At 48.3% G+C, this 14,747-nt stretch overlaps 2 protein-coding genes and 1 long non-coding RNA gene across 5 annotated transcripts; 1 reads left to right on the top strand and 2 right to left on the bottom strand.

The window, feature by feature from the left end:
• The first annotated feature begins 1,036 nt into the window (after positions 1–1,036).
• Positions 1,037–3,952, top strand: LOC109733024 (uncharacterized). 3 transcript variants are annotated; one of them, XR_002225517.3, is made up of 5 exons: positions 1,037–1,688; positions 1,766–2,618; positions 2,747–2,895; positions 3,009–3,264; positions 3,395–3,952. It is a non-coding gene; the product is annotated as an uncharacterized lncRNA (long non-coding RNA). The 3 variants fall into 3 exon arrangements; XR_005759406.3 differs by having other exon boundaries at positions 1,040–1,688; positions 1,766–1,934; positions 2,186–2,895; XR_002225516.3 differs by having other exon boundaries at positions 1,766–2,895.
• A 3,975-nt stretch (positions 3,953–7,927) lies between these two features.
• On the bottom strand, positions 7,928–8,646 carry LOC109733007 (uncharacterized). The gene is made up of 2 exons (XM_020292212.4): positions 8,476–8,646; positions 7,928–8,364 (listed from the first exon to the last, which is right to left on the bottom strand). The coding sequence occupies exons 1-2, from the start codon at positions 8,558–8,560 to the stop codon at positions 8,144–8,146; spliced, it is 306 nt and encodes a 101-aa protein (XP_020147801.1). The 5' UTR covers positions 8,561–8,646; the 3' UTR covers positions 7,928–8,143.
• A 2,332-nt stretch (positions 8,647–10,978) lies between these two features.
• LOC109733025 (protein FLUORESCENT IN BLUE LIGHT, chloroplastic) lies at positions 10,979–13,667 on the bottom strand. Its single transcript, XM_020292228.4, has 5 exons — positions 13,455–13,667; positions 13,213–13,352; positions 12,596–12,755; positions 12,155–12,472; positions 10,979–11,423 (listed from the first exon to the last, which is right to left on the bottom strand). Exons 1-5 carry the CDS (start codon positions 13,576–13,578, stop codon positions 11,218–11,220), a joined length of 948 nt encoding a protein of 315 aa, XP_020147817.1. The 5' UTR covers positions 13,579–13,667; the 3' UTR covers positions 10,979–11,217.
• Positions 13,668–14,747: the final 1,080 nt, after the last annotated feature.

Below are 14,747 nucleotides of genomic sequence, written 5' to 3' on the forward strand. Positions count from 1 at the left end.
GAAACTAGAGATATTCTTGCTTGTAAGGATAGAGATGATTTAGAGAAATTATTATACAAGTATAAAGAAAAATCTTTGAACGCTAGAATGAAATGTGATCCTACGTTTGCTACTTCACCTATCTTTATTGATAATAAGGATTATGAATTCTCTGTCGACCCAGAGTTAATTACTTTGGTTGAATCTGATCTTTTCCATGATTATGAAACTGAAATTGTTGTGGCACATCTTACTAAGTTGAATGACATAGCCATCCTTTTTGCTCATGATGAGAAAACTCGCTATTACTATATCCTCAAATTATTTCCGTTCTCATTAAAGGATGATACTAAAGCTTGGTACAATACTCTTGCTCCTGGTTGTGTGCGTAGTCCCCAGGATATGATCTATTACTTCTCAGAAAAAAAATCATGCTCATAAAAAACAAGCTGCCCTACAGGAATTATTTAACTTTACACAAATTGAAGAAGAGAGTCTCCCACAAGCTTGGGGGAGGCTTCTCCAATTGCTTAATGCTTTGCCTGATCATCCTCTTAAGATAAATGAAATACTTGATATCTTCTATAATGGACTAACCGATTCTTTTAGGGATTTCCTAGATAGTTGTGTTGGTTCTGTTTTCAGGGAACGAACTATTGGACAGGCTGAAGATTGAATAACATATTGAGAAATTATGATGATTGGACTCTTCCTGAACCACCTACTAAACCCACTCCGAAGAAGAGGGGTATTTTATATCTCAATTCTGAAGATAAGCAAGAGGCAAAGAAATCTATAAAGGAAAAAGGTATTAAAGCTGAGGATGTCAAAAATTTACCTACTATTGAAGAAATACATGGGCTTGATACACCACCACTGCCTAAGGTGGTAGAGGTAAATTCTCTAATTAAATTCAATGATAATGATAATCCTCACAATCTGCAACCTAGCCTTTATGAGTTTGAAAATTTAACTTATAAAGGATGAGCGGGTTGCTAGGCACAACCACGCTATCCATGTCAGCTATGAATAGTGCCTACGAATCGTGCATTGAGAAAAAACCGGTGCACGGCGCACGCTTCCTCCTCCATCACCTTCCGTGTGAAAATATCTGCTGCTCTCTCTCCTTCCACTTCATCCCTCTGCGCCGCCTCCTCTCCTCCCGATTCGCATCCTCCCCCAATCCCCGCCTCCTCTCCTCCTCCCCAATCCGACGCCTCTCGCCGCCCTCTCTCCTTCCCCTACGCCTTCGACCCCACCCTCGCCAGCTCCCAAGGATCCGCCGAGTGGGGAACCAAGAAGGAGGAGGGACGTGAAGGGGAGAAGAGGGGGTGCGGCACATGAGACCTAGGCGGCGGCTCGAGCAGAGGAGCGGGCCTCGAGACGCCGCGTCCGCCACTCCCCCGCCTCGAACCAGCCGCTGCCATGGAGAAGGACGGACAGTAGCGGAGGCCGACGGTGGAGGGAGGAGCGGCGAGGACAGAGGCGCCGGCTGTCGGGGACCTCCCAGCCTTCTTCTTCTCCTCGTCAGGTGGAGCTCGAGCCGTCGAGCACGACCTCGATCTGGAGTAGGGTAGCAGCAGCCGCAGGGGGCTCCAACCTTGTCTCCGCGGGAGGGGGCAGGCGCAACTCCTCCTCTCCACTCCCCACGCGACAGCGGCCCCAACCCCCACACCAACCCCACCTCCTCTAGCCCCTCTGCAATGAAGGTCTCTTTTTTTCTCTCTTCTTCCTACCCCGTCCAAGGATTGGTCTGTGATTCTCGTCTGTTGTTTTTGTTGGGCAGTGTTTCGGTGCTTGGTTTATTGGTGGGTGGTGAGAAGAAGAGAGGTGGAAGCAGGACCGCGAGGCCGGAGCTCCAGGCGTCGCTCGCGCTTAGGTGGAGTGGAGAGGTGTCGCGGGCCATGACTGATGGGTCGTTGCTCACTGGTCGTCGTCCCCTGTCCACCATCCAGGTTGCACGTCCTCATCATAATCTGATTTTGATTCCTTGATTTTTCTGATAAAGAGAGGAAGAATTGGGGATACAGGTCTTAGGCCTTAGATTCTTTGCCTCCAGCAGAAGAAACGATTCATGTGTGCCTCCCTTTTTGTTATATCTTACATAATTTCTAATCTGGGCAAATATCACATAATCGGCTTGGCAGCTAATATTCAAAATTGTTAGTGTTGTCGGTACATTGAGGTTTATCTTATTTTGGTAAAGGTTTTTCTATCAAGAACTACATATGCTCGACATGGTGTCATGGTATCTATAGTTGTTGTGGAGCCTGCTGGTATTCTTACCCTTCATCGCCTCTTTCCCTTCTCTGTATGAGCCCTTTCCTGATTTGTTTTTGTTCGCGATCTGCTCTGCTTGTTTTGACTCTTTTTAGTTGATGCATTATTCTATCTATTTTTGTGTACTCGGGTGCCTATGCGAGAAACATTGGAAGAATCCATGTATTTAGCCATGGCATGTTTGGCAGCTACAGCAGCTTCTGCAGCTTTCTTCCCCCGTCATTCCTCATATATGTGGGCAATTCAATGTTGTTACCAGTGGGAGTCCATAGTGCGCGTGTGTCTGGTCCAGTATGTTGTTCCATAGGATAAGAAAAAAGTTTGTCAAGAATGGATCTCTAAATGTGTTTCGCCTTGAGGTAAATAATTTGCATGTTGTCTACTTTTCGTTAATTTGGGTCAGGCCAAAATAAGGTGTAGGCAAATTTCAGATTTTTTATCTGTACTGCATTTTCACAAATTAAAACAGTGACCTTGACATTACCAGTCTATGGGGGAGTCATGGAGAAGCCAAGCTTAAATGAGATTTCAAAATTTTGTGGCCTTTGTTAACATTTAAAAACCTGATGCTTCTACTTGTGAAAGAACAGGTAGAGATAAGGCCCATCAGTTCAGGTAGAGATAATGAAAGAACAGGTATGCTTCCTTTCCTTGTTAACCCTATACACTTGACAATGGCTCATTTCTGAATAAAGTCTAAACCCAACTTTTACTGTTCATTGACCACCATTTGCAATCGGCACTGACAGAAGAAGGACTGAGCAAGAGGAGGAACTTCGTCGACCCAGCCGTGAGCAAATGATGCTCTGGCGAGTCGATGATGACCGTCATGGAGATCTGCCTGCGGGGCCTGACCAAGGAACCAACGCTGAAGCCGTTAGACGAGGACGTGCTCTGGAACCTGCAGTTTGCAGCCCTGGTGTAGGATGACTGGAACAGCGAGGAGTCCCCGCTCTCATAGTCGCAGATCCGTGCACAATCCGCAGAGGACTAACCTCTAGGAAGGTATGTGTCTTTTTATGTGCAGTTTGTCACTTGCACATCTAAATTCGTACTTTGGAATGATGATCAAAAATTGCAACTAAGGTCTGAGTTCTGAAATGACATGATGTCCATGTTCTTGGCAATCTTGCAGGCTGAGAAAAAATATTGGCAAGCATTACCATTATGATCCTCCATCGATCATCATTGTTGAAGGAATTTCTGTTTCTCTTCATATAGGATACAGATATGTGATTCTCATGTGATCCTTTTGCTGGAAACTTGCTAATCTTAGGGGTGTTGCTACTGGTGTAGAAACCGTTTTATCAAAAGAACTAAAGTAGTAGCTAATCCAAGCATTGAAGAATTGACCCAGAGGTTACGCTATACTGGAACGAAGTCAGAGCAGCGCCTAAATACTACACAAGATAGTTTCTGATAACCTTCAGTCTATATGTCCTAACCAACAGCATCCACCTTTTGTTTTATCAATCGATCCAGTATCTTTGCCCTTTTGGCATTGCTCTGAGCAAGATATGTATAGCCTTTAGATTTCCATTCATGTATGATACTGCATGTACACTTTAGACCTCATTACTGTCTCTGTGGTCAAAAGAAGTTTGTGATCAATTGTTCTATATATGTAATCAACTGCCCTTCTACTAATATTTTCAGAAGACTATTTATATATGTTTACACTGGTTAGAGAAAATCATGACATTGCCAGCGGAAATTTAATATTTCCATATGTTTCAATCTGTCTCTAAATATTTTTTTTGTGTACTCTTTCAGTACTTGGCTTGCTCTCGCCCTTTGCGCCATTGGCGCAACGAGTCATCTAGTTATATTAGAAAGCAAGGTCATTTCGATGGAAATGTTATGAAACAATTGAGTTACAATTCTGATATGATTGCTCGCTTGAGTGACTTGTTATTTAGAGGTGTCGTACGTTCGGTACTTAATCGGTCGGAGCTAGAAGAAGTTCGACTACATCAACCGCGTTGTCAAACGCTTCCGCTTTCAGTCTACGTGGGTGCGTGGAGACCCCCCCCCCCCCCCCCCCCCCCCGCGCGGTTGCTATGCATCTCCTAGATAGATCTTGCATGAGCGTAGAATTTTTTTAAAAATTGCATGCTACATTTCCCAACAATAACACAAGTGCGTGAGAGCACATGTTAGTTATTTGGTCATATCCTAGTTAGGAACCCTAGCCGCCTCCAGGGGGGCGGCTCGGGCGAACCCTAGCCGCCGCCGCCCCCGACCCCCCATCCACCTGCTTCCCCCGCCGCCGCCGGAGGAAGCCGGCGAGCGAAGCTCGTCCGGCGGACGGCGGTGGCGGGCTCGCCTCCTTTTCTCCTCAAGGGGGCCTCTGGCTGGCGTGCAGCGGTGCCCCTGGGCGCCATGCGGGGCGGCGGAGTTCGGATGCTGGGGCGGCGGCCCCAGGGGTTCTTGGCGGGGCTGTGCAACCACGGCTGCGTGGGCAACGTGGGTGGCCGGCCGTGGCTTCCGGTGGCGGCGGATCTGGAGTTCCCCTGTCCAGATCTGTTTGTTGCGGGGGTGTTGGACCGGGCGCCGGCCGGCGGCCTCCAACGGCGTGGTTGGGGACGGCTTGGTGCCGGCGGCGTCCAGGGTCAGCTCTGTCCGGCAGCCGGCGGGGCTGGTCGTGGCGGCGCATCGCGGGGGCCAAGGATCCACCTCGGGCCTGGTCCTTCGCCTGGATGGGGCCGCGGGGGGCTTCCTCGGGCGCGGCGGCGGAGCGCGGCGACCGGCGCGTCGGATCTGAGGCGGCGGCCTCGCTGGTGCAGACGGCGCTCCTCTGGCGGCAGGGAGTGCTCGTCGGTGAGGTAGGCCGGATCCCCTCGGCTGCGTGGGCAACGAGGTCCCGGTGGGCGCTGGTCATGGCGCGGGGAGGTCCCGGGCTCCCCTCGTCGGATCGGAGGCGATCTGGTCCGCTCGTGATGCATGACCTCCGGCCGGCCTGGATCTCCGGCGTGCACGCGCCTGCTGATGTTGTGGCTAGTTCGGAGGTGGCGGCAGGGTGCTTGGCCGGGGGAAACCCTTGGCCGCCGGTGGCGGTCACGGCGTCGATGGCGTCCCGGACGCCATTCCCTCCTTGGTGGCGGCGCCGAGGCTAAACCTCCCCTGCCTCCCCCCTCCCCCTGCGCTCGGGTGAAAACCCTAGCCCCGGTGGCTAAGCGGCGGCGGCGCCACAGCGTCGTTACCTTCTTGAAGGCGCCGACTTGGGCATGGGGATGTTGGGTGTGCATGGCGAGCTTGTCTGGTTCCTGGTGGCGGCCCATCTTTTCTGGCCGTGTCTCCGATGGCGACCTCGCCCTTCCTCACCTTGTACTTGCCGTGGTGGAGCGGTACTTCATCTCACTCATTGATGGCGGCGGAGATCGGCGGCATGGCGCCGTGGAGGCTCGGTGTCCGATGCGCGGAGATGGACTCACGCAGGAGGAGGTAGATGTCTGGCGTCATGGTGACGTCGATGGCAGTAGTGGCCTTCACAAGGTAGAAGATTCAATATAATCTGAAGACGGACCTGTGGAAGATGGCGGCGACGACGCAAGAGTGCGTCTGACCGGATTGTGCCCCAGACCCGGTATGTGGCTCGGCTGGGGCTTCCGGCTTTTGATGTTAGGTTTAGGTGAGTGGTTTGGGTAGTGGCCCAGCTAGCATCCCTACATCATATGGATAAGAGGAGCGGCATATGTTGCCAAGATGGTAGTTTCAGGTATATTGTTTGTAATACTTTGTAAGGTCCTCGAGTATAATTAATAAAGTGGCCGTATGCATCTCCCAAATGCAGAGGCCGGGGGTCATCCTCCTTTTCTAAAAAAAATACAGTTTTAAAGCGCACACTGTTACACTTTGGAGCACATATTAGTACAGTTTGGAAAAACATGTCAGTACACTTGGGAGCACAGGTTGGTACAACTGTGCTTCACTCCCATGTGGGGCACGTGTTAGTTCATTTGGGAATGCAATTTGGGAGTACATGTTAGTTTACTTTGGGAGCTCAAATTTGTCCGGAAAAAGTTCATCGGTACACCTTAACCAGTTATCGGTTTTGAAGATTTCGACGCGACCAACATGACAGTGTAAACAGTCTGTAACTTTGCATGTCTGGTTCATGGGATACTTCATTTTGAAAAAAATAAATTTATGAGAAAAACAACAAGCAGCCAACCTCCCATTGCAAAAGTACACCTTAGGGCATCTCCAAGGCAGACCCATAAACCTCTCACAACCGTTCGGACCGTGAAAACCATCCAACGCCGACCTGTATCGGTCCGCGGAGCGATCCGATGTAATTTCTCCTGCAAACCGGAAACAAAAGTGGGGGAGGTTTGCGGGAGTCTGGACTACTGCTCCCAAGCCCGCTTCTGACCACCCTGGCCGACCAAAAAACTCCTCTCCCTTCTGACCACCCACGCCAGCTGCCCGCATTCATGCCGCTGTAGAACGCGCCGCTCCGCATTAAAGACCGCTCAGGGTGGACACGACCTCTCACTGCCTCCGCCATTGAAGCGGCGCGCCAGTCGAGGGCGCCGCCCGCTGCACGCCCGGCTGAACACGCCTCCTCGCCGCATTCATACGCCCCCATTAACCCCGCATGGAAGCCGAGAAACCTATTTCGGCCACATGTTTGTTCATGAGTGGGCCGGCATTAAATGCAACGTCGGCTGAGCTCCTACCGTCCGCCCTCTATTTAAACGAGGGCAGATGTTGGGCAAGAATCACACCCCAATCTCCTCCTCCACCACTCTTCCGATGGCTTCCAAGAGCAGTTCTCCCGCATATAAGCTGGCTGGGTGGCCCGCCGAGCCCGAGGGATATGAGCGAGGCAGCTCGCTGCTCCACCTCCCGCGCCTCACCTGACGGAGCAAGTTACCTACCGTCGACGACCGCGCCTTCCGCGTATGCAGCCATGCCTCTCATGCCTGCAATCGCGCCGTGCAGGCAGAGGTAGAAGCCGGGTGCGCGGAGGGCGACAAGTCGGTGGCCGGCGCCTCCGCGTCCGCCGCCATCACGAACGGGAAGTAGAACATGGGAGTCCGCTATCGTTTGGGTCCCACGAAGGCGGTTCTTCTCTTTCGAGGACCTCCGTTGATCCCACATGGGCTTCACGGAAGCGGAGGCGCCGCCTTCCCCTCCCCTGAAGCATCATCCGGGGGTTCCACTCCGACGAGTGGTGGGGAAGTGAGCCGTCCTTTACGCTGAAGCATATACCTCCGGGCTCCCGGCAGTCCGGTGACCGGGCTGCCGAACATGAGGAAGGCAAAGGGATCCGCAGACGGCGATTTAGAGTATTAATTATACCTTCAAAGCCGGACTAGCACTGTTGATGTAGATGTATTGAAATCCGTCATGTTTACATGAAAATCCGGCTTTTTTATATGAAATCCGTCATCTTTGCATGAAATCTGGCCATGTTTGAACGAATTTCATTTGGTTGGTTTGAGTTGTTGTGAAAATGTGTGCGGCTAGCATTGGATGACTGTCTCCCGCATCCGTGTCTGCGACTAGTTCCCCTACCCGCGAACGGATGCGGGAGGTTTTTTGCGGGTTGCTGTTGGAGATGCCCTTAACTAGTAATTTCGGCAATCCCCGCGTAATTTTGTTCTTTTTGCGGGGAACATGAAGGAGATCACAACGACACATTACATGCATGCATGCCCTCTTGCAAACTCAACACGCATCACATTTCTTATTATTCGAACCAAACAAAGAGAACTACGTACGTACGTAGATACATACGTTCATTCCCGCACATACATAGTCACATAGATCACATGAACTAAACCGGAGATTTATTTTATTGAAGAAGTACCCGGCCTGGAAGAAGCTAGCTTCCAGATCATGGCTCCTGCTTGCTAGCCAAGCCATAGCCAGCTAGCTAGTTGTGCACGTCGGTGCGGTCCATGGCCTCCGGGACGTCGTTGGCGGCCCTGCAGCACCGGATGCAGTCGCCGTGGTACCCACGGCGGCAGCAGCCCCACCGGCCGCAGGGCCCGTAGCCGCCGCCCCCGCGGCCCGGGTACCCTCCGCCGCGGCCGCCGCCACCCCAGCCGTCCTGGACGCCGGCACCGTTGGTGTCCACCTTCCCCTCCTTGTCATCTGCACGCACGCCGTCACACACATATCATATATGAAGTTATGAACACGTAAGTAAGCGAATGCTGAGCAATTAATACAGAGGTGAAGAGCGGGGAAGGCAATGGAGCTCACGAGTTTGCTCAGTGGCGGCGGCGGCGAGGAGGACAGCGGACGCGAGGAGAACGGCGAGCACGAAGAGAGCCTTGGTGGACGCCATTGCCGATCGATCTAACAAGAGCTAGCTAGACGGTGCAGTGAAAGTGAAGACTGGAGGATGCGTTGCTTGGTTTGTGGAGAGGGATGAGCAGGGTGAGGCCTTATTTATAGCTCAAAGCGAGGGCACAGGTGAGCATGGGAGCCGGAAGAGATGAGGAGTGGGCGAACGTGCATGCATGCAGCGATCAGATTCACGTGCATGCAGCGACCAGGCAATGCGAAGTCCTTCGACGGTTCGTGCAGATTCATATGCGCATCGTTGTGCACACACCAACACACGTATCCCTTACTTTGTTCCCCATGCGGATATTATACTTACTTACAATTTTTTAAATAAACTCATCAACCTCTGGGTCAACAAACTCCTCATCGGACGAATCCATCAGGTCTGTGAGAAAAAGTCTAATAAACGGTTCCGAGATTTAGGACCCGTTCGGCAATCCACCAGTTCTGAGAATCTGCGGAGTGGCTATTTGCTCGCTCCAAGATTTTGAACTACTGCTCCGTCCGCTCCCGGAGTGGAGTGACACCGAACAGGCCCTTAATCGAACAAATGGTGAGCGAATTGCATGACGGGCAGACTAGGGCATACCGGGGTCGTGTGTGTGTGTGTGTGTGTGTGTGTGTGTGTGTGTGTGTGTGTGTGTGTGTGTTGGGGGGTGGGAGGGGGGGGGGGCTCCGGGTAGGGGACAACAATGAAGCTCTGGGTGAGGGCCGGGCAAGGGACGATAGCGGAGCCTAGGGTGGTGGCAGAATGGGAAGGGCGCAAGCAGACACAGAAAGAATATAAGAGGAAAAAGGCGGGTCAGGGTGAGGGACTGGGGTTTTAGGGGCTTTCGGATAGCCCGGACAAATGGATTGTGTACAACTACACCGGCTTTTCTTCATTCGAGCGCTATCTGGACTGTTCGCCTGACCATATGAAACAATTTAGGGGTCCGGTTGGAGAAGTTCTTACGCGGTCATTAGGTGCTACTTGCCGATTTCAATGAGTACCAATTAACGATGTAGCTCGCATTGTGTCCGATGATTTTGTTACGTGCTTTCCCAAGTTAAATGGAATAAATGTGTTCCATTTCAAAAAATAATAATGAGAGTGAATTCCACCTTTTATCCTGTAGTTGTACATTTGTGACACATATTACCTTATTTAGTGGAACTTCTATCGAAATATCAAACTTTGGAGACTTTTAACATGGTTTTACCTTGATCTTGCATTTTTCTAGATAGGATCGGCTTGTTGCGTCAATGATTTGTAAAAAATATGTAAAGATCAAAAGGCATCATTGACGATCATGTCTAGACTTCTTTTGTCCGTCTATTCCATTCCTCGTCGTCATTCACATATTATTGGACCCCGGATGACACCTTACACCTTGCCTGATGGACACACATCAGAAAACAACGGTTCAAAGCTTCCAAAAGGGGTATTATAGATGAATTTTCACTCGATCGGGTAATTAGTGTCCCAAATGTACAACTACAAGGTAGAAAATGGAATTCACTCGAGAAAAAGGAAAAATCAATGGCAACAAATGGCGTACTGTACCCCCATGTACGTACGCAATCACATGGAGCACACAGCGGCACTGGTCCTACGACTACGAGCACACATCGGAGTGTCGGAGAGAGACCACTTCTCTTTGGCATCTCTGAATCGAAGTTTGAATTGGGTTGCCCCGCCTGGCTGCTTCTGATTCCCATGTTCGAGCCCATCATCCCTTGTCCTATCTGCACATACAAGCATAACTAGGGCTGCTGCGGTGTCATTCAGAGGACCTACCCAGCTCACCAAGCTGCAAAACGAACCAGCTCGAACTCTGAAAAAAATACATTAATTAACCAGTAAAAAGTTCGGCTCGGTTCTTCTGTTTTGCTGGTTTGGCTCAGTAACAATTGTGTCATGATAGGAAGATTAGAATTATGTAAGGTTAACCTGTGTGCAACTGAGGACTGAAGAATTGAACTACTCTCTCCGTTCCTAGAGAATTCAATAAAAGATTACATACGGAGCAAAATGAGTAAATCTACACTTTAAAATATGACGTATGTAGTTTGTATTGGAACTTCTAAAAAGACCTATACTCCATCCGTCCCATAATGTAAGACGCTTTTTGACAGGGAGTATATATAACATGTGTAAGAGAGTGATGCTCGTGTTCGGATAGCCAACTTTATACTGTATTTGCACTTATAAATGTCTCGATGGCGCTGAATAAAACAACCATTCAACAGCACCAGCTACCAACTGTTAGTCGACCATCACTCGCTAGTCACTACTGCTCACTGTCAGCAGAGCAAACGCACGAGGACTGTTGCTGTATCACGTGTCAGGATATGATACTCTGCGGTACAGTCCTGAAGCCGCACAGTCAAGGAAATTTTCAACTAGATGGATCGCCAATCCTGCATGGAGAAGAACTCTGAACCCGCACATGCCATAGCACCATCGCAATTTATGTACACAGAGTATACAGGGCCTCCTAATGGACAATTCAAGTGCTCCAACCAAGTTAAAAGACAAGCAAAATCAGCTCGTTTTCTGCCAGATAGCAAGCAAGCAACCTTGACATCAGAAGCAGGGCAACGGACGGGCTCTGGCATGATCGGTCAGTAGCAAGAAGCTGAGTGTTTGATCTCCAACAACGGTCCGAGCGCTCAATCGCGGGGCTGCAACCTTGATATGTACTCGTCGTACAACTTCGCTGCTCCCTCCAAATCGCCGAGATCAGCGCAGCAATCGGCTATCGCGCCGTAGGCCTCGGTGCAGCCAGAATCCTCGCCCGTCTCCTTTGATAGCGCCAGGACCTTGTAATACCAGCTCATTGCTTCTCTGTGCTGTCCCAACCTTTGCAGTGATGCGCCTAAGACAACAAATTTCAAGCGAAATTAGGCATCACATGGTGATTTGTTTACCAACAATTAAGGTTAGTTCAAGCAGTTGTCTCTAAATGAAGCACATGGCAGAAATCTGAACAAACACACACACATGGAAAAGGTAGGTACATACAGATGTTCAAAGGGGACAGACAAATGGTAATGTTTTCCAAGGACATCAATTTTTTGTTGTATAAAACTGGAGAATACATCAATTCCAGGTGGATATAAATCTTGCTACTATATATCAAATCACTACTTCCTTAAAAGTAATTTCTGGTATATGCAAAAGTGAATGCCCCAAATTATGAAAGCAAACATACGTTTTTAGTGCAGAATCCCCGTCTATTGGAATGGATAGGATGGTGTTTTACTTCCGACTTAATTACTTGACAATTGCTCATTCTGATTTCGCACACTACAGAATCTATTCAAGTAGGGAGCAGTAATACAATTGCTTGCAGGAAGAACTTAAATGTAAGGATGGGTAAAAAAATTGCAACCTAAGATGAAACGAAATCAAACATTACACTTATTTCTTGGGATATTCCGACATTCTGCTATTCTACAAGTTAGTCACCAACCTTGTAGCGGCCTAACCAGAGAATTATACTTACAATGGTGCAGGGTCAATATTAACTAAATGCACTTTTGTTTATCAGTGAGCAAAAACAATGTGATGCATGATTGCCATTATCAGGAACAGGAAGAAATGAACCTAGTCCTCGCGCAGCTTTCTTCTCCTCAAAGCGATCCCCTATGCTTTCTGCGAGCTCCAGAGCTGTCTTGAACTCCATTACTGCCTTATCAAGTTCCTGATTCCTCATATAATTCTTCCCATTTTTCAAGTTTACCACCAACTGCTGCTTCCTGGGATCAACAATAACCTCAATTTCTCCTGCTCTCCCTACAGGCGCATAAGTAAGGCCGGGGGCAAACGATTCAATCTGTGCCTGCCTTCTAAGAGCGGTATTAATCTGACGGAGTTGATTGTTCAATCGCTTCAGCTCGTCCTTTCTTTGCCGTGCTAATAATCCTAGAATGTAACATCGGAGAGGGAAAACAAAATTAGCACAGCGTGAAATGTCTCTCTTCATCAACTATACATGATAGTAGATACTATCAGTTATGCCTGTGGGCATTGGTTTGAGCGTCTTACCACCCACGGCAGCTCCTATTAGAGCGACGGCAATGAAAATCGGCATATTGGCAAAAGAACTAGTTGGTTGACATGTCTCCGCTGATGCCTCAAGAGGCATTATGAGCATCGACATTGTTGAAAGAACAGCAGTTTTCAGCAGGTTAGCATGCGCCATTTTCTGCAGGCATAGATTACACAGGCAGATAGTAAAGCACAGTCAATAGCAGAGCTGCATCACAATGTTACGGAAAAAAACAGAGTAACAACTCATAAGTAAATAATGTTGTACATTCTGAACAAGATTTGTGAGTCACTCTTGAAATGCTACCTCTAAAAATTGCTTCAAAATGTGACGGATGTGTTTGCTGTGCTCCCAGGCAAGAACATGGCGCAGGACAGTAGGTCTCCCCCAAACTTTGTCTACTTTAGAAGACATCCCTCTATGCTAATCGTAGTTTTCTACAAACCACAGTCCACAGCCATGTTCACAGCCTCTTACCAAGAAACGCAATGCTCTATTTGGGTGTTTGGGCATCAGTTCACCAACTCTACAGTCTACAGTTTACACCAAGACAGAATCCATTTGGTTGTCTCGCGAGTCAGCAGGAACCCAAACCCCAAAGAATCGTTCGTACCTGGTGATCAGGAAGGATTAGCCCGAGCGCGCGCGTCAGCTGCCACGCCTCACCATGCTTGGCATCCAGGTGCGCGAAATCGCCGCCGCCGCGAGCCCGCGGAAGGGGCAGGGAGCCGACTCGGAGCGGAACCGCCGCGTCTGCTCCCACATGGAGACGCCGGCATGAGCAAATCGACGCGAGGCTATCAAAGTGGCATACATATGGTAGAATCGGGAGCGTTAAGAGTACGAGGGGCTCACCGCAGAGACCGCCGACGCCGGCGACGCGGACGGGTAGAAGAAGAGAGGGGCCTGGAGGGCGCGGGGATGGGTGGCCAGCGCGGCGGTGGGCTGCCGCGCCCCGGTAAGAGGCCGCCGCCTGCATCGCCGTCTCCGGCGGCGCCTCGCGTTGGCTAAACGGCCGTAGGTGTGGAAGAGTGGGGAACTGGGGGGTGGTGGCGTCACGTTTAGGGACATAGTTTCAGTACTATGGAACGGCTTGGGAGGTGTGAATGGGCCCGTGGGCTGTGGCACATAGTTTCAGTACTACTACCTCCGTCTTGTAACTTTATTAATAGTCCTATTCGAACGCATTTTTTTTTAAGAAACACTTGTAACTTTATTAATAGTCATAACAATTACAGGTACACTGATATGAATCTAATATCAAAAAAATAATACAAAATAACTCCTATGACTAAGAATTACAATGAAATCTCTTGTAAACACCTTATTCGCGGTATCAATCTTTGCTCGAAGAAATACTCCAAAGACTTCGTTAGACGCATATAGGTCCCTAGTTAGCGACCGAGCCCATAAACCCGCAAGGGCTATGTACATTTTGGGCCGGTCATTAACTTTTTTGGTTTCTGTACCGGTTCTTTGTGTGTTCTTTCTTATGGTAATTTTTTCGCCCTTTACTTTATTTTTTCAAGTTTTCGTTTCTACTTCCTTTTTTCCTTTTTGTTCTTAATTTTACTTTCATTTTTACTTTTTATTAATTGTTTAGAAATCATGAATATTTTTCAGATTCCTGACCATTATTATGAAATCATCAACTTTTTCCAATTTGTGAGCATTTTTTACAAATTTATGAAGATTTTTTTGAAAACTGTGAACAATTTTGTGAATAGGCAAACATTATTAAAATTGGGAAACGATTTCGGAAATTCATGAACATTGTTTTCCTTTGACGAATTGTTTTTAATTGCATGATTATTTTCTGTATTGATAAACTTTTTCTGTAATTCATAAACATTCTCTGGATTTTCAAATGTTATTTCAGAAATCATGAACATTGCCGAATTCACAAACATATTTTAAAATTCACTAGCCTTTTCTTAATACACAAACATTTTTCCAAAATCATGAACATTTTTTAATTTCCCAAACATTTTTGTCAAAATCGTGATCTTTTTTTGAATATGCAAAAACATGAGTACACGGACATTTTATGATTTGTTGCATTTAAAAAAATAAAAAATTCAGTTTATAACTTTTTGAAATCCGTAATTATTTAAAGAAGAAAAAATAGGAAAGCAAAAAAACAGGGTG

This window comes from Aegilops tauschii, chromosome 6 (genome assembly GCF_002575655.3).
Source record: "Aegilops tauschii subsp. strangulata cultivar AL8/78 chromosome 6, Aet v6.0, whole genome shotgun sequence".
Classification (NCBI taxonomy): Eukaryota; Viridiplantae; Streptophyta; class Magnoliopsida; order Poales; family Poaceae; genus Aegilops; species Aegilops tauschii.